The sequence below is a fragment of the Ostrinia furnacalis genome, unplaced genomic scaffold, assembly GCF_004193835.3.
Source record: "Ostrinia furnacalis isolate ACB-3 unplaced genomic scaffold, ASM419383v2 OfSCF1461, whole genome shotgun sequence".
Taxonomy (NCBI): domain Eukaryota; kingdom Metazoa; phylum Arthropoda; class Insecta; order Lepidoptera; family Crambidae; genus Ostrinia; species Ostrinia furnacalis.
Genome location: NW_021131700.1, coordinates 39,835 through 64,218, shown reverse-complemented (window position 1 = coordinate 64,218; position 24,384 = coordinate 39,835). Strand labels below are relative to the sequence as shown.

Sequence of the window (24,384 nt, the reverse complement as noted above, 5' to 3'; positions counted from 1 at the left end):
CAGGGCAAATATGTCATCCTAGACTGCATCTCACTTAACACCAGGTGCGATTGTGGTCATATACCTGCCTTGTTTTGCAAAAAAAAAAGAATCTGTCGTGATAATATGTTCAATAGATAATAGGAAAGTTCTCGAGTGGCGACCACTGGCTGGAAGACGTAGCGTGGGCAGGCCTCCTACTAGGTGGACCGACGATCTGGTAAAGGTCGCGGGAAGAGCCTGGATGCGGGCAGCGCAGGACCGTTCATTGTGGAAAACCTTGGGGGAGGCCTTTGTCCAGCAGTGGACGTCATTTGGCTGAAACGACGACGAATATGTTCAAACCACAATAATAATTTTCCAGATGGCCCGGTGATGGTGCGCGACGACAAGATGGCGACGGCCGGCTGGTTCATCGGCGTCATGCTGGCGCTGGCCTTCTTATTGCTTGTGCTTGTGCTGGTGTGTGTGGCACGACGCAACCGCGGCGGCAAGTACGACGTGCACGACCGCGAGCTAGCGCACGGACGACGCGACTACGCCGAGGGCGGCTTCCACGAGTACACGCACCCGTGAGTACAGCTGATGCTAAAGCCTGGTCCGTGAGCACGTAGAATCCCGTCCAATGACCCCAAGCTACCCATCCTTATCGCTCGCGCGTAATTATGTTGCTGTTGCGCTCTCACACTCACTGCGGGCTCACTCACGTCGCATAGTCGCGACAGCAACATAATTACACGCGAGCGATAAGGATGGGTAGCTTGGGGTCATTGGACAAAATTCTACATGCTCACGGACCAGGCTTTAGTGTACACTAGTGCGTAGAACGCGTCGGAGCGCACTTACACGGGCGTAAAGAAAATAGTATTTTATTAACAGTTCTTAGTCGTAATTTCTTACAACTGATTAACTGACATTTTAATCCGGACGGATGCGCGAGCATGCGTCGGAAGCCAGTCGGCTCCGAGCGTATTCCAGCGAATACGCGCGTATTCCACCGCATTCTTGGTCGAACGGACGCTGCGCTGCGCGCCGACTCGCGCCGGTCAATGTGAATCCTGCCTTATTAACAGTTCTTAAAGTCGTAATTGCTTACAACTGATTAACTGACATTTCAATACTGACGTATGCGCGAGCATGCGTCGGAAACCGGTCAGCTCCGAGCGTATTCCAGCGAATACGCGTGCATTCCACCGCATTCTTGGGCGAACGCGCCGATTCGCGCCGGTCAATGTGAATATTCCCTTACTTCTCTATTGTCAGCTCACTGCTAAGAAAAGTAACCAACTCATATCCCACAAACAAACAAAAACTCTATACCTAACTCACCATAACTCTTCGTTTCAGCCTTGACAACAAGTCGCGACACTCGATGAGCAGCGGCACCAAGCCCGGGCCCGAGAGCGATACCGACTCCATGGCTGAGTATGGCGAAGGAGAAACAGGTAAACGAATGAAGTTTTTATACAAGCCATTAAAACTGCAATGAGACGGTGATTTAACATTTACGTTCTTTCTGTAGAAGTTGCCTGAAAGCTACAATGATATATTGCAAGATTTGAAATAATGTTTTCAGTTATGAAAATATCAAAACTGGTTCAAATGTTAAATCGTTGTCCAAAAAGTTACTTTCAGTGTTGAATACATTCAAAACGTGCTTGCTCTCTTACTCGCATAGCATTCAATAAGGCCAGTATAACTGAGTCCTGAAACATTTTGAATCAAACCATTTAGATTTTCGTCTTTGTGTCATGCTTTTTTTAGTACAGTGTGCCTACCATGAGTTTACGTTAGGTGTGTTCGCTAGCGACTGCGTAAAAAAATGACATTTGAATGTATGACATATTGTGCAGCGCCCCTAGTGGCTACTTTCAAGAAATAAGATCTTCATAGAATTTTTTGACGTATTCGCTAGCGAGCTCACCTAACGTAAACTCATGGTAGGCACACAGCGTTGATTTATTAATTTTGCTATGCTATTAGAAGTTGATGTTTTTATTTTTTCTTTGTTATAACTTTTCTTTTTGTTTGACATTGCGCACATGATATGAAGACTGTCACCAACCAAAATAGACATGTTGAAACCACCAATCAATTGACGTATTTTTTAAAACTGTCAAAACGAAACTCTCCCATAGATTTTGTATGGCACTACAAGCAAGTGACGTCACATATTTTGTCAACTCGAATAAACTACTTTTTTCAGTTACAATGCGACCAAAAATCGTAATTTATACACGTAATTTAAAATTAATTAAGTTTTTAAGACCAGAATGGTGTCTTTTTAGAAAAGTTGTGATTTCGAATTATTGGGAAATGGTGTCAAATTGTCTATTGTACTTTTGAGAGCGCACGCTGTAAGATGGCGGTATTAACCAAAAAAAAAATCCCCATAGTGACAGTCTTCACATTAGGCCCAGTTTCCACCAAAACAGAGGAAATGTATTTTAAATAACCAATCAGGGTCGCTACACACGGGCTTCACGCCACAGCCACAAAACGTCGCCACCGGCATATTTACATACATTTTCGTGTGTACAAGTTGATGCCGGTGGCGGATTCCGGCTGATTTCCGAATCGAAGTTTCTCTTGTCTCCTCTCAGTTTTGCAAGCAGCAAATCAGCAAAGCCTTTGCTGGAAACCGGGCCTAAGAGCTCTTTCAAATTAGACGTTTTGAGCCGGACGTTTGTTGTGCGTTTGCAGGACCACACACAGTAAATTATATGGCTGGTTTTAGAGTCACGCGGACCGTCCGGTGCGGACCCGCTCCGCACGGCCAGTCTCTATGAACTTCTAGGGAGCGTTTTAGAGTAATGCGGTCCGGAGGAACCGCTCCGCTTCCTAGCAGTTTATACAGACCGGCTGTGTGACCCTAAAACCAGCCTAACAACTGCATCGTTAGTGTGCGGTCCTACTAAAAACGTCTAATTTGAAAGAACGCTAAACGTGCGATTTGTTTAGCTAAGCTACCGTTTGGCATGTGTTTGACCGCTCGGCATGTTGTGTAGCGGGCATGAACGAAGACGGCTCGTTCATCGGCCAGTACGGGCGCAAGCGGCGGCCGCCGCCCGGCCAGCCCGACTCCGCCTCACAGGCCTTCGCCACGCTCGTCTAAACCTTACCTTTACCTTACCTTTTACCTTACCTCATCTCCGCCTGGATGACTGAATCCCTTTGCCGCTAAAGCTGTTTGTTGGCGACAAAATTTAATGCTACTTACTGTAATTAGATGAACTGAAAAAAATACTGTTACGAATAAAGTCACATGCATGTTGAACCTTTTAAAATGACATCTCCATCGTCACTTTTAAATACGGTTCAACGTGCGTGTAAGTTTTATTAGTAAGGTTAGATTCAAACAGTCCTCATTCTTCAATATTTTTGTTGTTTATTACGATGAAACTCGATAAAAGGCAATAAAATTCAAAAGAACCGTCCTGATTAAAAATTAACTGTTTCCTAATTACTTTTGTCGTCAAGTACACGGCTAAAGACTTCCGATAACATAGTGCCATTGTGTCCTATCAAAAACAACCAATCGCCGTAGGCCTTCACGATCTTCGATTCGATTGGCTCACACAACGGTGAATCCGCCCACAAAATTTCACAATCTCTATAGATCTGATTTCAGAACATATTATTAGACTTAGTTATTGTACTGCCAGTGTTTAGGTATAAACGGGCGCTCAGGGTCTTTATTCTACTATTTAAAAAATAGTTCATATAAAGCCTACTTTCACTCGTCCATAAACAACTTGAAATCTCCACTGCGTAATCTTTTACGAACTTAGGTTAGACGTTAAGTACACAATATCTTAAAATTAGATGTAAAATAATGTAATTATGAGTGATTTTTGGAGTGAAATTTATTCCTACTTATTTGAGTTTTTTTTATTTACACCATGCTTGTTTATTTTATTGGTTGATTATATTGTTGTGCATTTAGTACGTAGTGTTAGACGGCACGTCCATTCATTCGTCCCCACATTCCTTCCTTGTTTGCCTTTGCACGAGCAACGCTAATGTTAAGTTATTGAGGTATGTTATTTTTTGTTTTATTTCATTATTTTTGCATGTTTTGAATTTTTCATATTTTCATGCCTACTAAAGTTTTGCGTTTTTCTTTTTTTGTTGAAAAAATTTTTGTGGAGTCTTATTTAGATTTTCAACCGTACAAAAGTTAACCCAACCAACAAGTCTATTGATAAACAACTATTGGTTGTTTTAGACCTAAGAATCCAATGAAGGCCTTGCAGGTTTATCAGTTTATTCCTGCCTAGTCAACATTCAGCCAAGTCGACAAGTTAAAAAATGTTATAAGAAGGCACTGTATACAAGTGCTGATGTTCAATATTTTTGATAAACAAAAAAAAATACTGCCTGATTAGTCATTCGCGTTATTGAAAACTGATTTTACCCGTAAGGTCTCAACACATTCTACTAACCCGTTACACGCACAGGTCGCTTCACGGAAGACGGTTCGTTCATCGGGCAGTACGTGCCGGGCGCGCGCGTGCTTCCGCCGCCTCCGCCGCCCGCGCCCGCGCCGCCCGGCGCTCAACCACCCACCTACGTGTAAACCAGTAGCCACGCCCACATCACACACAGACAGAACAATGCCAAAATGACGCCTTGGCCGCTCCAACTATACGGACCTCAGCTCCGATGTAAACTATTCCTAAGGTAGGACCGTAAAGTTGTTATTCCTTCGGAATAGAGCAACCACGAGCTAAACGAAACCGATTATTGATGACACTGGATGTCATCTGTGTTTCAGTTGTCAGGATTATTACAACGTTTTGTACAGTAATTCAATCACGCAGTCACCACGTTTCTGAAGCATTATTTCTCAGAAACATCCACGATTTCAGTCACGTAAAAGCTGGAAATATCTCCGCAAATTTTCAGCGTGCCAATAAGTGCTAACGAACTGTCAAATAGTTGCAAAAAATGGTTCCGTTTGACGTGAAGGCGACGGCATCACGCATCTCTTTTTATCACACAGTGTTGCTGCTAGTGACATCTCGCTCACAGTTCTTTGTTGCTCTATTCCGCTAGGTATATTAATTTTATGGGTAGGACCACCGATATACAGGTCCCGTAGTGTAGATTGTAGATAGAGCGTACTGCGATGTGTGGTAGACAGTTGAAATGCTACTGTATTATAAACGTGTTCGGGGGCTGTCTACATAGTGGTAAACATTTCGTCGATTTCATGTCAAAATTATTTTCAATACTGTAATTGATGTTTTAATACAATGCTACATAATGTTAGCGATAATATCAGATTGAACCTTTGTGTTATACATTTAGAAATGACCACATGTATACAATCCCTATCATTAGGCGTGATGTTAACGCGTAACGGGTCCAGGCGACTGCGTCAATCAATGTCAAAAACTTCGTCTCGTCGCGTCGTCCGCTCAGTGGCAGCTACGATTATGTTCTTTCGACTAATCGATTGTAACCGACGCTCGATTTGCATATCTATGTATCCGTTTTTAATGTCTGCACTGCATTGTTCAGGCCTACTTCTGACATCGAGTGTTTCGGATTGTGAACATCGGTTATCGAATAATTTAAGTTTAGTTTGACATGAATTTAATTCAACTTTATGAGCCAATGTAACAATTTCCATCTCCTTTCCTCTATTCCGATTTGTTGTAAGAGTAAAAGAGATGACTAATACTTGGCTCTCCGAAACGACGAGACGAATCACATCATGCAAATTACTGCCACTAGTCTTCATTTCTCTTATGAATACAGCACTGATGTCTGGTATGTAAACGACAGTTTTGGACACTTTATTTAGTTAAATTTATTAGTAGGGCCAAGTTAGGATAAGCTGAAATCAGAGCCTACTATTCTGTTAGTTTGGCCCTTGAATGTAGTGTCAGTAGTGAAGGCTATTCAAATATATAGATTTTTATATTGTTCATTATGTACGGTTATTGTCAGTCTGTGTATCGACTCATCCAAATGTTGGATCAAATTATAACCAATTCAGTGTCATGTTGGTCCAACATTTGGATAGTCAAGCGACGTGATCACTTTCTAATATTGCGCTGGCACAGTTGAATGTGGTCAAGTTTTCATCAGTATCTACAAAAAGGAAAATAGGTTCTTTTCTTTATGAGACTGATTTTAAGTAATGAAGTAAAATAGTCATCATAACCTGACACTGTCTGGTACTGGAAAACCGATTGTTATGATCATATTTTGTTTTAATATTTCACTGTCTGTGAAATAAATATTTTCACGGGTAATTTACTTTTGAACACCTATAAAGACTTGGTTGTTTTATGAAGCAATCGGAGTTTCAGTAGCGGAGCACCCATCTCAGCGGCTTGAATAGGATGTACGTAGGCGATGTTTTGGCTCGATATCAATTACTTGTAAATTAAGGATACGGTAGTTGGTGAAGATTTGAAATTAAGAAAAGCTATTTTTGTCACAGAAAATAGGTAATGGATAAAATTATTAGCTCTGGATGCCGGTGGTCAGACTGAAGTGAGCTCTTAGCGGCGGGAGTAACGGCAGAAATGCTTCAAATCGACAACGGTCACGTTGTATTGTAACTATTTGGTTAAATGTTGCATCTATATAACATTGTCTGATATATGTATACTATATAGAATTCCTCTATCGCATTATTTTTCTATGCTATTCACATCTATTTACACTTAGATCACAAATTGTCTGTGGACCATCGAGAAAAAGTATTTTGTGAAAATAAAAATATGACTGTTCAGTAGCGTCGTTAGAGACAAAATATTTTAAATTTTGAACTATTTAACTTCCAGATGTATCTATATTTTTAAACGGACAAAGCTTATTCGATTCCTAATACTTGAAAACTTGTAACTTTCTGGGAGTAGATGCATATTTTTCCATACATCAAGTGTGTCAAGACGAGCGAATTGTATTAGGATATATTTTTGTACGGCGCAGTGTGACCACCGGCTGATGTTGGTGCTTCGCGGGGGATAGCGCGGTGATGGAATCGATGTTGTGATCTGGTACGTAAGGATGTCACCACTGCCCGCCACTCGACGCCGGCATAATCTTTGCAGCTACATAATCAGGAATCTCATTGTCTTCTCTAGTTATCTTTATTCTATGACAGAAGTTAATCTCAATTTTAAATAAGTCGAATCTCGGTTATGCCGCGCCGTTTGGCAGGTCGATCAGAAATCTCTGGCTGCTAAAATATGATATTAGATTGTAATAATATTAAATCGAATCTCAAGAATTAGAAATACATTTACCAAGGTCGTATAAAGTGTACAACCATTGATAGCTATTTAAACTTTTCTCCAACTGACGAATTGTACGGGTTATTTAACTTCCACCCCCATTCGAACGTGTTTCGTCAGTGAGGTGTCTCTCTTGCGTAGTAGGGTAAGATTTCTAAAGCTTTTTGTATTTAACATTTATGAAGTTTGTTCGCACCACTCACATTAACAAGTTATCCCAAGTTGATGTTTCTCATTTTGGACGATTACGGAGTGGAGAGGGCTGATGCGATTTTTAAATCAGTTGTAGCCCTTCGCAAAAATTATATTTACTAGTTTTGAAACTTTTTCAAAAATGTATCGACGGTCAGCTCCACCCCGTATGAAGATGATATCTCAAATTGTATCTCGTGTTTAGATTTAAGGCTAGGGTCTCGTGTTAACTAATGTTAGTCGGCTAACGCGTTCGCTTGTCGCATCTATACTGTAACATGTATTCGTTCTTTGCTTTACGTAACATCGTTGTACCGGTCCGTGAGGTACACTGCGAGACATTTAAGTGCACGACAACATGTTGCGTCGTCGGCCGGGCCACCTCCACAGAGTACGTGCTTAAATAAGTCGGACGGTGTACTTTATAAATTTTATTTGTGCATATTCTTTCTTCGCCTGAAAGGTGTCGGGTCCTAAGTAATACATTCCACGCGGTTTAACCATGTTGATTTGTTTAGAGTTCTCTTTATTTATCGAGTTTCTCATTGTACGCGACGGTCAGATGTAATCTGAACAATGTTTTTAAAACTAAAGACTGCCGTTTACGATAGAAACCACAAAGTAACTTATTTATTTTTATTTCATAACTATAATTATCTATTATTGTATTTATTCCCTTCGGATCTAATCTATTGTATAGTTTCTCGATCGTAACGTGTTTATGGCAAGATTTTGATCGTTCTGATTTAGAGCTTACACTGTAACCATTGGTACCTTATACATTGCATTATATTTATATTTGAAGGCACTGTTATCGTAACCCCTTTAAGTTATTTGTTAAGGAATCTTTATCATGTCTATTGTCTAGTAAGAATTTAATATATATTAATATTAATTAATTAATAGTAGGAGAGCCTTGTTCGATTCGCGTCTGTTTTTTGTCGCTTTTTACCCGCTGTTGAAACTCTGTCTCGGACGTTTGTTAGTTCTCGGTGTAACACTTTGATGACGTTAAATTGTTGAATATGTCCTCACCAAAATTACGGTGATTTATGTCACTGCCTTCCCTTTGAAATTCTTAGAATTCACATGTGTTCATTTACTTTGTAACATGTAATGACTACAATCGTAACTTGCCTTATGTAAATGTATATTCGTACTGTTTCATTATTTTAACGAGAGTCACATCCTAGACCGAAGTATGTTCTCGCGAGCACAATGTTTGCATTTACGTAGTGTCGCTGTCACAATTATGTATTTATGTATGTAATAATATGATCATGCAACTGTAATAAATATATTTCGCTCATTTATTACTGAAAGACAAGCGTAGTTAAGCGGATTTGTGCGGTGTGATCATTACAAATATCTGTACGGTTATTTTGTCCCGACGTGATAGAACTACAAATTGTACGTAGCCGTACGAAAGGTTGAACGACAGAAGGCAATAGATTCAAGTTGTTACGATATAGTATTTCATGAAAGCAAGTAGATAATTGTTGTATGGTACAATCAGTGTTGTTTATAGATTAATGATGACAAATACAGATGCTTAACTTTTGTAAGTCATGTCGAAGTCAGCGTCGAAGTAATCCCGTATCATTGTTTCGTCTTCCTTGCCTTGTTTCCTGTTATATTTGCACTGTATTTTATATTTACATCTGGTTTACACTTATCCCCTTCATTTACCACCTATTGACTATGGCTTTAATATGGTTAAGTACTAGAACTACTTCAAACAACATCACAAAATCAAAATGTTAACTCGGATAGTGTGTACCATTGGCGCCCATTGTAAAATTTTCTTTGGTCGATAAAAATCAAGGCACGTACAAAATTTCAGCATCTGTATTCCTGAACGATAAATGCTAAGCAAGCTTTTTAACCCACATTGGAGGTGTTTTGTTAAATTAGATTATAGGTTGCATTTATTAATTAATATAAAAAAGTTGAAACATGACAAATTGCAACACGGTATTCTATTTCTGGACGAAACTATTTCTGAGCTCGTGCGAATATGAAGGATCACGAATTATAATAATTTACATTTTAGTTCGCATTAAGTAACTGTAATTTATTGTGTAACTATGATGGATATTTTTTTATGTTGCATAGAAAATAAATTTTAAGAAATTAATTCATTTGTTTTATTTAAAACAGTACACCCTTAACTTTAGCAGAATATTTCTCAAACTATGTCATTTCGATGACAAAACTCGTCAGCTTATAAAAATGGCATCTACCTAAAGGAAAATACGCTCGCTACTTACTCACTGTATGACAAAATGTATGTACCTATCTCATGATTTATATTTATTTTGTTGTTGTCATTTCTTGAAATGACAAATCGAAGTTCATGATGGTACACAATGAACCAAATGAATAGTTGCTACGAATTTCTGATCAGGCGCAAGTCAAATACCAATTGAGTGCGATCAAATCAATAAATCGATCGTCCAGACAGAAGCAGATGTCATGCTAACGGGGGACGATAATTATTGCCAATGAAGCGTTTGTGCCGGCGATTGGCGCGGGTCAGGCGGGACCGTCTGACCGTATCGCATATGCGTTCTAATTATACATCCTTATTAGTGGACCTTACAGCTAATTAAAATCAATCGTTATTATCAAGAGCACTTTAGATGAATGTGCATTATCATTTGCTTAACTTTTAGGTCATTGGTTTGAAGGTTGACTAATGGTTATAAGACTACTCTATCAAGTTTAAAATAGTCTCTACATTTAACTCTGAAGCTAAGTTTCTACAAACAGTAAGTACGCATACAGGGTGTTACTTTGCATTCTTGCCATATTTACAGAGGTTACTATATTACTGATACTGAACACAAATCCCTAAAAAAATAATACCCGAAAAATTTTTTTTTAATCTTGAGTATTTTATTTTATCGATAATCTGTTAAACACATCACTAATTATCGTAACGCATGCACATCACTTGTTGGCGATGGCGATGAAGACTTTTTTACTTTTTATTGTATTTTTAAATATCTATTGCAATCTATTGTCTTTAAAATGTCTTTTTGACACTTGGAAAAAACTGAGAAATCCATCAATCACAAATCACGTTATAAATAATACAAAAATGTCTGAAGTGTATTCAAACAACGAATAATTTAATCAAAATGGTGCTTGGAGTGTCTGCAAGACGTCTTAGACGAAATGCTTGATGACGTACCCTTAGCGTTACACCAAATGCTCTACTACCAGCAGGATGGTGCTCCCCCACAATAAGGACGTCAAGTGCGCGAATAATACGTTTGGTGAACAGTGGATTGGACAAGTGGTCCAGTAGCTTGGCCACCACGATCCTCGGACCTGACACCAATGGATTTTTGGAGTGACTTGAAACGACTGGTATGCGCAGAAGAGATAAACAGTGTAAACGCGTTACATGAAAGGATTGTTTTAGTGAAACTGTGAGACAAAACGTTTATGTGTTGCGAAAACTAAAGCGAAAAACCTACGCTTCGCCGTGCTAGACTGTGCCTTCTTCAGAACGGAGGACACTTTGAACACTTGCTTCGCAGTACGTAAACTTTGTAAGTAGGAACTTATAAATAAATAATTAATTGTGAATAAGGTGATTTCATTTCCTACTTAATTTATTAATTTGTAAAAATAGGGTACAATGTTAAAATTAATTAAAACCCTAATAATTATTACGTATTTTTGACGGTCCTAAGCCCGTAAAGTAGAAAGGAAAATCTGAAATCAACTGAAGAGTATTTTAAAATAATTATTATGACTGGATAAAAAGGCTGGTACCCAGAGCCATAAAACAACAGATTATTAAGAACTAGGCCACGCCCACTAGGTTTATTCCACTTGCACCTAGTGTTCCCGGGGCCTATAGGCTTTTAGGCCTAAAATTAAGCCTATTTAGTTCTTTTTTTGGCCATGATAGACTACTAGGCTTTTAAAAGGCTACTCATTATAAAAAGCCTATAGGTTTTAAAAAAACCTGTAGGCCTAAAATAGCCTTTTAGGCTTTATTTCCGACTAAAGTCTTTTTCGAGTAGTAGGCTTATTATAAGGCTATAGCCATTATTCAGGCCATGGCTTCGTATGAATGAAACAAGTATTTTTGTATTGCATTTATTTTCTAATTAAATAAAAACGTTATACATTGTTTCCAAAATTCGAGAATAAATTTTATAATAATACATTAACTTAAAATTACTTAAAAACTAAAATTTAATAAAGTTTCCAAAATATATAATTTCTTTTTTGATATATTTTTTTTTATAAAATTTAACTTATTTCTTGCTTTTTAGTTAACTAATTATTACCTTGATGTTACCACCGAAGGTAGGCAGAACATTGAGACCAATATTCTTCATGTCTAGTGTAAAATAATATTCCCTACAAAATACAGGTTACCATATCGGCAACCTAAAAAGACCTTAAACCGTCAGCCCACCTTAAAAACATGAAAGAATACAACTATTGGTCTATTTGTACCTATAATATTTAAATAATTATCCTCCAACTCCTAAACATTAAGTAGTTTTACCTTCTATCATCAGCTCATCAATAATTATGAGATCATGATTAATTCCAGGTGCGAATACTTGAATAACTTAAAAAGTTTGAAAAACGATATACGTGCCTATAAAATTTGAGGGTTGCCCTCGATTTTCCTAGGATCCCATCATCAGGTCCTGACTTAGTAACAATGGCACCACCTCAGAAGTGTACCCTATCGAACAAAAAAAAAATTTTGAAAATTGGTCCACAAAATTGACGGAGTAATCGGTGAACATACATAGAAAAAAAATACATACAGTCCAATATAACCTCTTCCTTTTTTGAAGTCGGTTAAAAATAAATAAAATAGACCTAGCCTAAAGGACTAAAAACCTTTATAGGCTTTTTAGCCTTTCAAGCCTTTTAAATATGCGCCTAGCCTACAAAAAGGCTAAAAGCCTATAGTAATCGGGTGGACAAAAAAAAGGCTATGAAAAAGGCCTAGCCTAAAGGCCTAAAAGACTTTTTAGCCTTTTTTCCCGCTGTAGCCCCTAATTCATAGGCTAGCCTTAAAAAAAAGCCTAAAAGCCTATAGGCCTCGGGAACACTACTTGCACCTGTAGAACGTATGAGACAAAATGGGTTTATTCCAATTTGTACTGAAAAACCAAATTTACTAAAATCTTAGTGTACTTTCTTTATGGGGGTCTCTTGTTTATCTTAAATAATAGGTATTGTTCCCTACTTTTATCTCTGTGAATATGGCAAGAATGCAAAGTAACACGGTGTATATCCAAAAGTTAATAAAAGTATACCTACGCAATGAAACTCTTTTTTTTTTAATACAAATACTACAAAGTCATTAATCATTATGTTTGTTGATATAATACTCGTATTACTTGAACTTTGTTATCAATAAAAATTATATCAATCATTTCTTATGTTACAGATAGATATAACGAAGACTATCGGATACCTGTAGAGCTGTGGAACACACTAGTAAGTTCAAAAACTATTTCTCTTTGTGCGACTTCAATAAACGATGACTAAAAGTCAACTTATTAGAGACTTGTTTTAGGTTCTTAATAACTCCGGGCTGTATAATAATGACGTCGACGACATCCTTAAAAAGCTTTATTGGCGAGAGCATCGTCTCACTGTCCTGGCTCAAGACGCAAGCTAATCCCGTCAGTTTGTGAAGTGTTATCCGTCGTAATATGGTTTAAAGTCGAGTGGCGTGCTCGGGTCGGTCGTTGCTTGTTCGCTGGAGTCCCGAGGCAGCCAGCAGCCAGTCTGTACCCGGCCGCTGCGCGCTCCGCACTCCGCAGCGCGTTTCACACGTCCCCACAGTTCGCGAGTGCAGTGTTACTAAATAATGACCGTGTTTTGTGGGTTTCCTCCAACTTTTTGACACGAATCAAACGCTAAAACAAGGTAAAGCGGTCCGCTCAGTCATTTGTTTCGTATCGCGAATTTCAGTCACGATTGCTTTAAGATCATCGGTCCCACTTAAAAGTTAATCGTTTGAGCTATATCAAATCGAGTGCATTGAATCATTCCCTCGCATCACCTACACTTTGTTTTAAAAGTAACTTGTTTGTTAACTTTCTTGAAACCTATTGCATCGTACTTTGAGTCAAATCGTTTATGTATTTGGTTTACATCAATTTAACTTGCTGAAATTACTTGATAGGTAAATAAACTTCACAGCCAGTGTTGTAAGGGACACATGTGAGCGCCGAAAGATTAAAAGCGTGAAAAAGGTAAACATTGCTATCTAGTAACCGTAAACAAACCGCGCGTTATTAATAGTGCGCCTGCGCCTTGCGCTGCGCACGCGGCTGTTGACCGCCACTTCATAAATATTGCCGATTTATTTGCACCCAACTCGTTGAGGACGGGCTCAATTATAAAACCGGATTTTGTTTCTGTCTGGGAATATGATAGTTTTTGCTTTATGCTTCATTAATTATAAGTTAGCTGCGTCAGGTATTTTCCTTTGCCCGTCAAGGATATTTGCGGTTATCAAACTTTGCAAAATGCGGGTAGTCGTTAAGTTATTGTATGATTGATGGACGATGATTCTTGTTAATTCGACAATGTAACGTGTAAAATGAATGAAATGCTATAAGTACTACATATTATTAATATTTTCACAAATTAAATTGAAACATTGATAAAATCGTTGCAAAAACTTTATGAAACAATTTTCCAATTAATAAAATATCCGTTCACGTTTATTGGTAGACAGTCAAAAACGGATTAACTAGTAGCTTGTATTTGATTTGTAACAATTTTAATGATCAAAACAAACCAACGAGCTATCCCGTTTCTTTAATTGCGACCCGTTCATTAATTCCAGTTAGCGGTGACAGGGGGATTTATCGGGCATTGTGGCTAGACACGAAAATAGAGAAAAAACGCTACGCGCGCGGGAGCGAGAGGCTTTTTACTTTTTACGGCAGGGTACCTGTTTGGACGGCTCCCCGGCTGGTTAGGCTAACAAGTGCACGCCAGGGGTGCCGCACCTTTTTATCACCTTCAATTTTAACTGTACTACCATATTGTTACCATGTTGGTCACTTTCAATTGTAACCCAAACTTAAATTAAGCCAATGATTCCTTTGCAAAATAATACTTTTTTTTACTATTTATTATTTTCTTCTTCTGCTGTACCTTTCCCCGTTTCATTTCCCAATAGGATCTGACTTAGATTCTCGAGTCGTTTACCACTAACTTTATGATGAATCGTTTTCACCTTCACACAATACTATACTACTACTACTTATCACTAGTAAACGCGAATTAAGTGCGTAGATAAGCAGAAGGGGAGAGGTTAATAGCCAGGATACTCTACGAGTAATACACGATAAAGAAGCATTATTCAATCATGTTATGATTGTTGTTTATATTTTCTCAAGTTGGTAATGATGTCCCAGAAAAAGTACTATTTAAGTACTTATTTAGTATTATTTAATTCATTTCAAATGGAATGAGTGGGCATCAAATGACGATGACTAAATACATTGTTATGATGGATACCTAAATGCGAATATTTTTTTATTATAAATAATGTGTAACTTCTGTCGGGCCGTAATTAGATACTGTGATAGTTAATGAACAATGCAATGTAAGATATCAGGATAAATTAATAATAAATGGGGCAAAGAATCAATACCGTGCAAATTAATTCTTAACCCATGGAAAAATCCACAGCATGTTTTTTTCGTATTTTTAAACGTTAAGTTTCGCGAAATCGCGCAGTAATGACAGGTCATTCGCACACTATCCCGCTATCGCAGGAAGTGCATGGTCGCCAGGCAGAACCAGCGTCCAATAAGGACTTACACGCTCATTTTGCTGGCGCATTTTTATTTAAAAAATTGTAGCAGTGTGTGTTTAAAGTCACGATTGTTTAAAAAAAAAAAGTAGATCACGAGATTAACTTATCGGAATATGTAAATAATGTTAAATTTTCCAGAGGCACTCCTTAAAGTAACAAAACACAAACATCTGGAATCTTCGGAAACAGTTTGAGAGATGTATGAAATTCCAGATGTTCTTCTCTTGAATTACATCGTTCCCTCAGAAAGTGTGTTCAAAATATAAAGAATATTGTACATACGCTATAACTACTATTTAATAGTAATTATTATAAAAATAATTTACTTTAGGTACCTACTTATTGCTCAAACTAATTTGAGGACAGGAGGTTATCGGTGATGTTTTTATGAAATTATGTGAGCTTAATGTTTTATCTGCAATTAATATTTTATTTATAAATACTCCCGAACGTAGCGAGATAATTGGCAGTGTTTATTGTTTTTCTGCTTCGTTTCTTTGTTTATAATGTTTATGAAAAATATGTAATAATTGAAGATTAGATTACGTGAAACTTTACGTGACTACTTTAGGTACGTGATTATTTTAAGTAGGTTATAAAATTTAATTGAAAATACAACACCACATTTATTTAAGTACATTAAACGTTAACCCGTTTGGATTAAATGTATAATTCTTATCATCATACCTACATGGTTTGGTTTACAATCTAAGACTACTGTTAGTAATCTTTAAAAAGTTTTTTTTTATAAATAGTCAAAATCGTTGGCTATCCCTGCGCAAAGAACGATTGTCTACTTTTTTTGTTCACACCTTTTGTATGTATAATTTGACATCGGGAGCGAGAAAAAACTAGTAGACATTACATTTTGACAGGGGATATTTAATGAAGTCGTCGGTTTTTTACGACCCCGGCCTTTCTCACGGCGAGTCCTTTGTAGGAGCACGTCTCGACTGGCCCAATCAATTATGTTAACTGTGATATTTTTGTTTTCTCCTTTTTTGTCCAGTTTGCTTGAGAACCATTTTGTACGGTTGACAAACAAATTATCCGCCGGTTTCACGCCTATTATTAGAGCTTCTTTTTTTAATGGCCGGTTTGTAATGTACTAATGATGGGCTTTTGTCTTTATTTATTGACGGTTTGTTTGTATCTAAATCATGCGCTTTGGGGAAAAAAATATTAAATGCAATCCATAGCTGTTAAACTTCCAGCAAACATTATAATAACTATACCGGGAGCGGGTGTAGATAAGGAGAGTTTTGGGAATAGCGTTAATAACAGTTGATTCAGAGAGGTTTTTAACTCGAAGCCTCTGAATTTCTTTTACATTAAGTATTTCCATTGGATACATTGATCTGAGTTCACTGTGTACTAAAGTCTTTTTTACCTCATCTCTTACACTTTTACTTGAGAATACCCTTATCATGAAATTAACTTAGATCCTGGTTCAGTATGTGGCGATCGGCATCAATGGGCGCGCGGCTGTGCGCAGGAGTGGCGTTGGCGATGTCGCTGACGCTCGGCGCCGGTCGCCGCGAGTACAAGGACGCGGAGGCGCGCCAGACGGACATCTCGCTGTGGATCGACGAGCGGCAGATACGCATGTTCAGCGGTGAGCTTTAGCAACTAAGACTCCTGCTGGGTCAGGATGGGGTGAGTGGCATCAATGGGCGCGCCATCTGATCCTCAATCGACGAGCGGCAGATAGGTACCTACGCATGTTCAGCGGTGAGCACTAGTCTAGCAAGTTCTAGATGTAGTCGTTGCCATCCGATCCTCAATCGACAAGCGGCAGATACGCATGTTCAGCGGTGAGCCCTAGCAACTTAGACTCCTGCTGGGTCAGGATGGGGCGAGCATCAATGGGCGCGTAGGAGTGGTGCTGGCGATGTCGCTGACTGAGTACAAGGACGCGGAGGCGCGCCAGACGGACATCTCGCTGTGGATCGACGAGCGGCAGATACGCATGTTCAGCGGTGAGCACTAGCAACTTAGACTCCTGCTGGATCAGGATGGGGCGAGCGGCAATAATGGGCGCGCGGCTGTGCGCAGAAGTGCAGATACGCATGTTCAGCGGTGAGCACTAGTCTAGTAAGTTCTAGGTGTAGTCGTTGCCATCCGATCCTCAATCGACGAGCGGCAGATAAGTACCTACCTACGCATGTTTAGCGGGGAGCCCTAGCAACTTAGACTCCTGCTGGGTAAGGATGGGGCGAGGCGAGCGGCATCAATGGGCGCGCGGCTGTGCGCAGGAGTACAGATACGCATGTTCAGCGGTGAGCACTAGTCTAGCAAGTTCTAGATGTAGTCGTTGCCATCCGATCCTCAATCGACAAGCGGCAGATACGCATGTTCAGCGGTGAGCCCTAGCAAGTTAAGACTCCTGCTGGGTCAGGATGGGGCGAGCATCAATGGACGCGTAGGAGTGGTGCTGGCAATGTCGCTGACTGAGTACAAGGACGCGGAGGCGCGCCAGACGGACATCTCGCTGTGGATCGACGAGCGGCAGATACGCATGTTCAGCGGTGAGCTCTAGCAACTAAGACTCCTGCTGGGTCAGGATGGGGTGAGTGGCATCAATGGGCGTGCCATCTGATCCTCAATCGACGAGCGGCAGATAGGTACCTACGCATGTTCAGTGGTGAGCACTCTAGCAAGTTCTAGATGTAGTCGTTGCCATCCGATCCTCAATCGACGAGCGGCAGATAGGTACCTACGCCTACGCATGTTCAGCGGTGAGCACTAGTCTACAAGTTCTAGATGTACCTAGTCGTTGCCATCCGATCCTCAATCGACGAGCGGCAGATAGGTACCTACGCATGTTCAGCGGTGAGCACTAGTCTAGCAAGTTTTAGATGTAGTCGTTGCCATCCGATCCTCAATCGACGAGCGGCAGATAGGTAGGTACCTACGCATGTTCAGTGGTGAGCTCTAGCAAGTTTTAGATGTAGTCGTTGCCATCCGATCCTCAATCGACAAGCGGCAGATACGCATGTTCAGCGGTGAGCCCTAGCAACTTAGACTCCTGCTGGGTCAGGATGGGGCAGCGGCATCAATGGGCGCGTAGGAGTGGTGCTGGCGATGTCGCTGACTGAGTACAAGGACGCGGAGGCGCGCCAGACGGACATCTCGCTGTGGATCGACGAGCGGCAGATACGCATGTTCAGCGGTGAGCCCTAGCAACTTAGACTCCTGCTGGGTCAGGATGGGGCAGCGGCATCAATGGGCGCGCGGCTGTGCGCAGGAGTACAGATACGCATGTTCAGCGGGGAGCCCTAGCAAGTTAAGACTCCTGCTGGGTCAGGATGGAGCGATCGGCATCAATGGGCGCGCGGCTGTACCCACGCAGGAGTGCAGATACGCATGTTCAGCGGTGAGCCCTAGCAACTTAGACTCCTGCTGGGTCAGGATGGGGCGAGCGGCATCAATGGGCGCGCGGCTGTACCTACGCAGGAGTGCAGATACGCATGTTCAGCGGTGAGCACTAGCAACTTAGACTCCTGCTGGGTCAGGATGGGGCAACGGCATCAATGGGCGCGTAGGAGTGGTGCTGGCGATGTCGCTGACTGAGCACAAGGACGCGGAGTAACAAGTTCTAGATGTAATCGTTGCCATCCTATCCTCATTGCATCGCACCAGATGTCGCTAGTTCAACCAGAGCTCTCTTACTCACAGACTTAACGATAAACTCCAGGTAATTCAGCTCTACATTTTGTATTAATGTCTCCGATTCCAACACCGTCTGCCTCTTCTACGACTCTACCTAAGTTCCTAGGGTTGTAGGTAAGAATCGGAAAATGTATGTCATTGCAAATCAATGAATGATACATATTTACGAGTATACCTACCTAAATGTTATTTGTACAAAACAACCAATATCTACATTGCTCATGCTACTCCACTAACCTATTTACCTTTCATGTTACAGGGATGTCAATGCGGGTATTTGCGATTATGAACGGCCACATATCGCCGTACATATTGGACCCGAACTTCTCCCACAAGCTGCCCATAATCCCGTCTGAAGTGGGGTACGTTAACTTCACGTGGCGATCGCGGAAGAAGTACTACTATAACTTCGATACTTTGACGTCGTCTGACGAAAAAGTGCTCAGTCCGCCAGTGTTGTCCATCAAAACGCAAGGACGGGTGCCTAAGTTGGATAAAGGTATTCATCATTTTTACTTATCTAGGACTCGGAACATTTTAATATGCTATTCTATACAGGGTGTTAGGTAAATGGGTATATGAGCCGACACTAGCCTATGTTAACCTGGTCATATAAATGGTATGGTGAAGTCAGAAAATTGATATCATCATTTTATTTTTTTTAATTTTCATACAAAATACATTTTATAAAGTTCGATTTCTATGGAAATTAAAATAATTAAAATGAAGATATCAATTTTCTGACTTCACCATACCATTTATATGACTACTAGCTTTCCGCCCGCGGCTTCGCCCGCGTGGAATTTTGTCTGTCACAGAAAAACTTTATCGCGCGCGTCCCTGTTTCAAAAACCGGGATAAAAACTATCCTATGTTCTTTCCCGGGACTCAAACTATCTCTATGCCAAATTTCATCAAAATCGGTTGCGAGGTTTAAGCGGGAAAGCGTAACAGACAGACAGACAGACAGACAGACAGACAGACAGACAGAGTTACTTTCGCATTTATAATATTAGTTGGGATGTTAACATGGGCTAGTGTCGGCTCATATACCCATTTACCTAACACCCTGTATATCTTGTAAAAAGGAATTCCACCCTTTATGAGGCTCTTTAGTTCTATGTTACACTGTCAGTAAAACAGAGTCATATACTGTTACAACCTTATAACTGCGCACTTCGCTGAAATGCGACTTTTCCCTCGCACTCACCCGCACACCTCCCCGCGTTTGCCCCGTCCGTACCAGTGCGTCGATGTGACGTCACAGCTGCCAGGTGCGCAGTTAACTTGACCGCGTTGTAATTAGCAATACCACTAATCCATTACATTGTTCACAGAATTCAGTTTGTTTTTACCCTGTGTCGGTAACAGCAGTGGGGTAGCGACATTTGAGATAGGGCTAGTACTTAAAAACGGACGAGGCGTGCCGCTCAAAGGCACGCCCCTAAGGTTTAACCTAAAGAAGGAATGCGCACAGAGAGGTGTGTATATTGAAAGGACAGGTATAGTATCGCCAACGCATTTTTAACACTAAAACGTCTGTGTTTTTGTTTGTTTTTACTGATTTGGTACTTATTAATAAACAAGAATCACTTATTCCAAAAAAGTGCAAAATAAATAATAAAAGAATTGCTTTAAAATCGTAAATACAGAACAAAACCACAGGCTAATTATGCTTTTTGTCTACTTTTTTCATTTATTATAAAAACAATATAATAGCGTTCATAAACCTAACTTATTCAGGGTTAACAGCTTGTTAACGTAATCGTCATGCTATTTTTCTAAAATAAATGAAATCGTCCTCGTGAGATACCAGACAGACACTTCCAGAAGTACTAAAACTTTGCATTTCATCTATTTCGAGCTCAAAATGTTTATGCTTATGCTACTAATAATACATCTGTGGGTAGTTAGAGCGAAGTGCTGTACAGTCACGGTCACTATTCCATACCATAATACATCATAATATTGTTTGTTTCATTATGTGTTCAGGCAGAACAATACAGTGATTGACATTTAATTACGGCATTGTTCATAGTTTCGCTAGTAATTTTAGCACTTGCTATTCACGTTGTAGACTAAACAATTTGAGGCATAAATCAGAAAGCTTTCAGTTTTTTGCATTTCACGAGGTGTATTTTTGAATCATACGGCATGCCAATTCGCACAATCATCCTTTTGTGTGCGTTTGCGCAAATATCGAATGGTTTAAGAATACCTAAGGTTGGCCTTCTACGTGTACAACGCCTGTATTCACAAACATTACTATGAGGTCTCATAGTGCGCGTGGACGCACAGGGTCACACACGAACCAATCACAGATTTGCTGCTTCACTTAAGCAAGTAGGTACGTTTGTGAATACGGGTGTTAAGTAAACTAGTAGATTTTACTGTTCTGACTTCTGTCCTGTGAACCTAAGCTGTCAATCACTAGATTGTTACCCTGCGCACACGCATTCGTCCACTAGTGGTAGGTAGCGTACTAATGCCGGCAGCCTGCCACGAGCACCCAGGCCGTATATTAACACTAAGCCTTATTTTCCGGGTGATATCGCCGAGACGCTGATTGGCTGAACTCACGGTGCCTCTGCTCACAGCATTTGCGTTTTTAGGTTGGTACACTCGCTTGCTAGGCTGGAGCCAGGATTAAAACTGGCTTGCTTCCAGCCCCTACATAAAGGCGCATACGGACACCGAAAATTCAAGAGTTCTAAGTGTAACCGCGTTATTATCGGTTCGCTTTGAACTTCAAAAGCTAAGTTCTGAACTTTTTATTCAACGCGCAACGGTGTCTGTATGCGCTTTTTAAAACATTATTACCATCTTACATCTCATGCTTCTAGTTTTTTAAATTTAACATTAAATAAGTTTAGCTTGTCATTTGTTTGTATGATTTAATTAAACTCTACTTATTAAAAGCCATGTTGAGGTAATAAACAAAAATCTCCTATACCTAATTGATTAACTGTACCTACTCACTTTCATTATGTTGCCTCAATGAACGTTAACTTGTGGTCAGTGAAATGAGTAATTTATTAGTATCCTACTTTTTCTAAATGTGCATGATCAATAAAATTATTTTGAAAGTTCAAGTTCCCATGTTCAATTTCGCCTTCCAATAACCAGGGCCGGATCCAGAGTGCGACAAAAAATGTGCTAACCAAGGGTGGTGCAACCACGAGAAGATCTGCCAGTGTCCCGAGGGCTACATGGGGCAACATTGCCGTACTGCGCTGTGCTACCCGCAGTGCATGAACGGCGGCAACTGCACCGCGCCCGGCGTGTGCTCCTGCCCGCCGGGCTACCAGGGCCGCAACTGCGAGGGAGGTCAGTGACCAGGCTCGGGCTCCACGCTACAGCTGCGAGGCTACATAATGGGAAAGCTGACTGACATCATTTTACGTTTAGAGCGCTTTTACATTAGGGCGTCAGTAGCGCGGCAACGGCATTTATATGTATGAAATTTTCGGCAGCGCGTCGTGCGTTTGTCGCGCTGCTAAATCGCCTAAATGTGACAGCGCTCTTATAAGACAGCTAACTTCAAAAGAACCTTTAGCCAGCTCTCAGAATTCAGAACAGCAAGCTGTAAATAGTCAGTTATTTGCTTTGAAATCAATTAATTAGCGAGTCAATTGAGTTAGCAAACATGTGACGTCATAAGTTTATATTACCCTATTGTGTGAAAGAATCTAGTTTTGACAGCTCATAAATATCTCAATCGGTCAGTCATTTTACTTGGTAGGTATGCTGTTTGACTTGAGCAAAGCCTTACATCATCGTCAATATTTGCCAGACTGTTTGCACAAATGAAACGCAGTCATAACTAATACTTGTTTATTCTAATAATAGACTATATTTTGTTTTACCTAGCTAAATTCTCTTGGATATCTCTATGGCGACTTTGCAGCCTGTTTTAATGACTTCTGTGAGCGCTTTGTAGAAGGGCGCTTGTTCCGCTCCATGGTCGATGCCCGTGTCGTGGTGCTCCTGCTCTTCGTCTCGGAACTTGGTGATGGTTTCGAGGATCTCCTTGTCTATGGTCGGGTCTTCCATGAGCGTGCGTAATTGGTCGTTGTAATGGTCGACTATGACGGTCTCGACGGCGACGGTACACGCCATCGCCGCCTCTTTGCCGAGTAATGCGGTACCTGGGGGAATAAATATTGAATTGTAAAATATTTGAAAGTTCATCATCATAAAATTATCACATTATAATTTGTTGTCTATATCTTCAAACACAAACTACTTTGTTTAGGTTTTTACTAGATCGCGCTACATGACTGCTTGTTCCTTATTCGTGCATCTCGTCGATGCGAGGTGCGTAATTAAAACCAAGACTTGTCGTTGGTTCATTTCCATCTAAAGCTGTCCACTGGTGGACAAAGGCTTCCTCAAGGATTTCCCCAACAACCAATCCTACACCCGCAACCAAGTGCTTCTCACGAATCGCGAACTTCACAAGATTGTCGATCCAACGAGTGGGAAGCCTTCACGGTTCTATCCGGTTCGTGTTCGCCACTCGAGAATTTTTCTACCCCAATGGCTATCAGTTCTATTTATCTTTAACTTACCAGCTCCTAAAGCGAATCCAGCCACATTCCATATAGGCGTGAGCACAGTCGGCCGAACCCGGTGTTTGTTGATCAGCTCCTCGAACTTCTCTCGGTGCTTCTTCTCCTGGTCCCACATGTGCTGTATGAGCGGGCCCTCGGCCGTGTTCCCAAGGACCGCCATCTGTCCCGCGTAGATACGGTCCGCGCCTAGCTCGCCCGCGTGGTCCACGCGGATTATTTTATCTAGCTGTAAAGAGAGGAAAAAACTCATAAAACTAATTTATTTTTGCAAATAGGCTTTTAAAAAGCACTTTTACACGTCCCAATATTAACCCTACCACTGCTTCCGGACAATAAATGGGCCAGTGCTGAGAAGAAGCAGCGCAAGAAACTCAGTCACTATTATTAAAATTATGAGTAAATTGTAAAATAATAGTTTATAATCGACTCTTGCTATTGGGATATACATAAGAATAACATATCTCTTCTTATCGATCTTTCGTGTGGCGTAGAGTACCGCATCTTTAGAAGAATGAAAATCTTATTTGACATTTTTTTTCAAATACGACGTCCTATCACGGTTATTCCGAAATAAATAGATTTTTTTGCTAATAGTTGTATACTTACATGGGGATTCTTTTGCCAGCTAGCCGAGTGGGCCAGCCTGACGTGCTGCAACGTCACTCTCGGACGCATCATGCTCCGCAACTGCAAAGACGGAATGTTAACGTTATCACTGTTGTTTCAGGGATATGCTCGCAGAAATGCCTGAACGGCGGGAAGTGCATTCAGAAGGACACCTGCGAGTGCCCTAAAGGGTACTACGGGTTGAGATGCGAATTTTGTAAGTGCTAGACCTACTCATATGATTATGAAATTTTGTGAGGATGGGTGCATGCTG

General features: G+C 40.5%; 3 protein-coding genes across 7 annotated transcripts in view; 2 read left to right on the top strand and 1 right to left on the bottom strand.

Moving 5' to 3' along the window:
• LOC114352886 (neuroglian) overlaps positions 1-9,305 on the top strand; it is a 42,940-nt gene extending 33,635 nt beyond the window's left edge. The window contains exons 15-18 of the mRNA XM_028304639.1: positions 344-551; positions 1,327-1,424; positions 2,988-3,050; positions 4,440-9,305. Of these exons, the coding sequence (XP_028160440.1) occupies positions 344-551; positions 1,327-1,424; positions 2,988-3,050; positions 4,440-4,558 (488 nt within the window). The 3' untranslated portion in view covers positions 4,559-9,305. The remainder of the gene's footprint in view (positions 1-343; positions 552-1,326; positions 1,425-2,987; positions 3,051-4,439) is intronic.
• Positions 9,306-13,184: 3,879 nt separating this feature from the next.
• The window catches only part of LOC114352878 (WNT inhibitory factor 1), a 12,571-nt gene continuing 1,371 nt past the window's right edge, over positions 13,185-24,384 (top strand). The window contains exons 1-6 of one of the 4 annotated variants that reach the window (XM_028304625.1): positions 13,185-13,349; positions 16,713-16,873; positions 19,190-19,429; positions 20,268-20,411; positions 22,057-22,257; positions 24,232-24,327. In XM_028304625.1, coding sequence (XP_028160426.1) covers positions 16,714-16,873; positions 19,190-19,429; positions 20,268-20,411; positions 22,057-22,257; positions 24,232-24,327 — 841 coding nt within the window. In that variant the 5' untranslated portion in view covers positions 13,185-13,349; position 16,713. Of the gene's footprint in view, positions 13,350-16,712; positions 16,874-18,293; positions 18,431-19,189; positions 19,430-20,267; positions 20,433-22,056; positions 22,258-24,231; positions 24,328-24,384 lie in introns of those variants that run through there. The other 3 variants (XM_028304624.1, XM_028304627.1, XM_028304626.1) reach the window with 3 other exon arrangements.
• Coq7 (ubiquinone biosynthesis protein COQ7, mitochondrial) overlaps positions 22,751-24,384 on the bottom strand; it is a 3,848-nt gene continuing 2,214 nt past the window's right edge. For both annotated transcript variants that reach the window (XM_028304629.1, XM_028304628.1), the window contains exons 2-4: positions 24,111-24,191; positions 23,502-23,730; positions 22,751-23,078 (exon numbers count right to left, since the gene is read on the bottom strand). In XM_028304629.1, the coding sequence (XP_028160430.1) occupies positions 22,801-23,078; positions 23,502-23,730; positions 24,111-24,182 (579 nt within the window). In that variant the 5' untranslated portion in view covers positions 24,183-24,191 and the 3' untranslated portion in view covers positions 22,751-22,800. The remainder of the gene's footprint in view (positions 23,079-23,501; positions 23,731-24,110; positions 24,192-24,384) is intronic.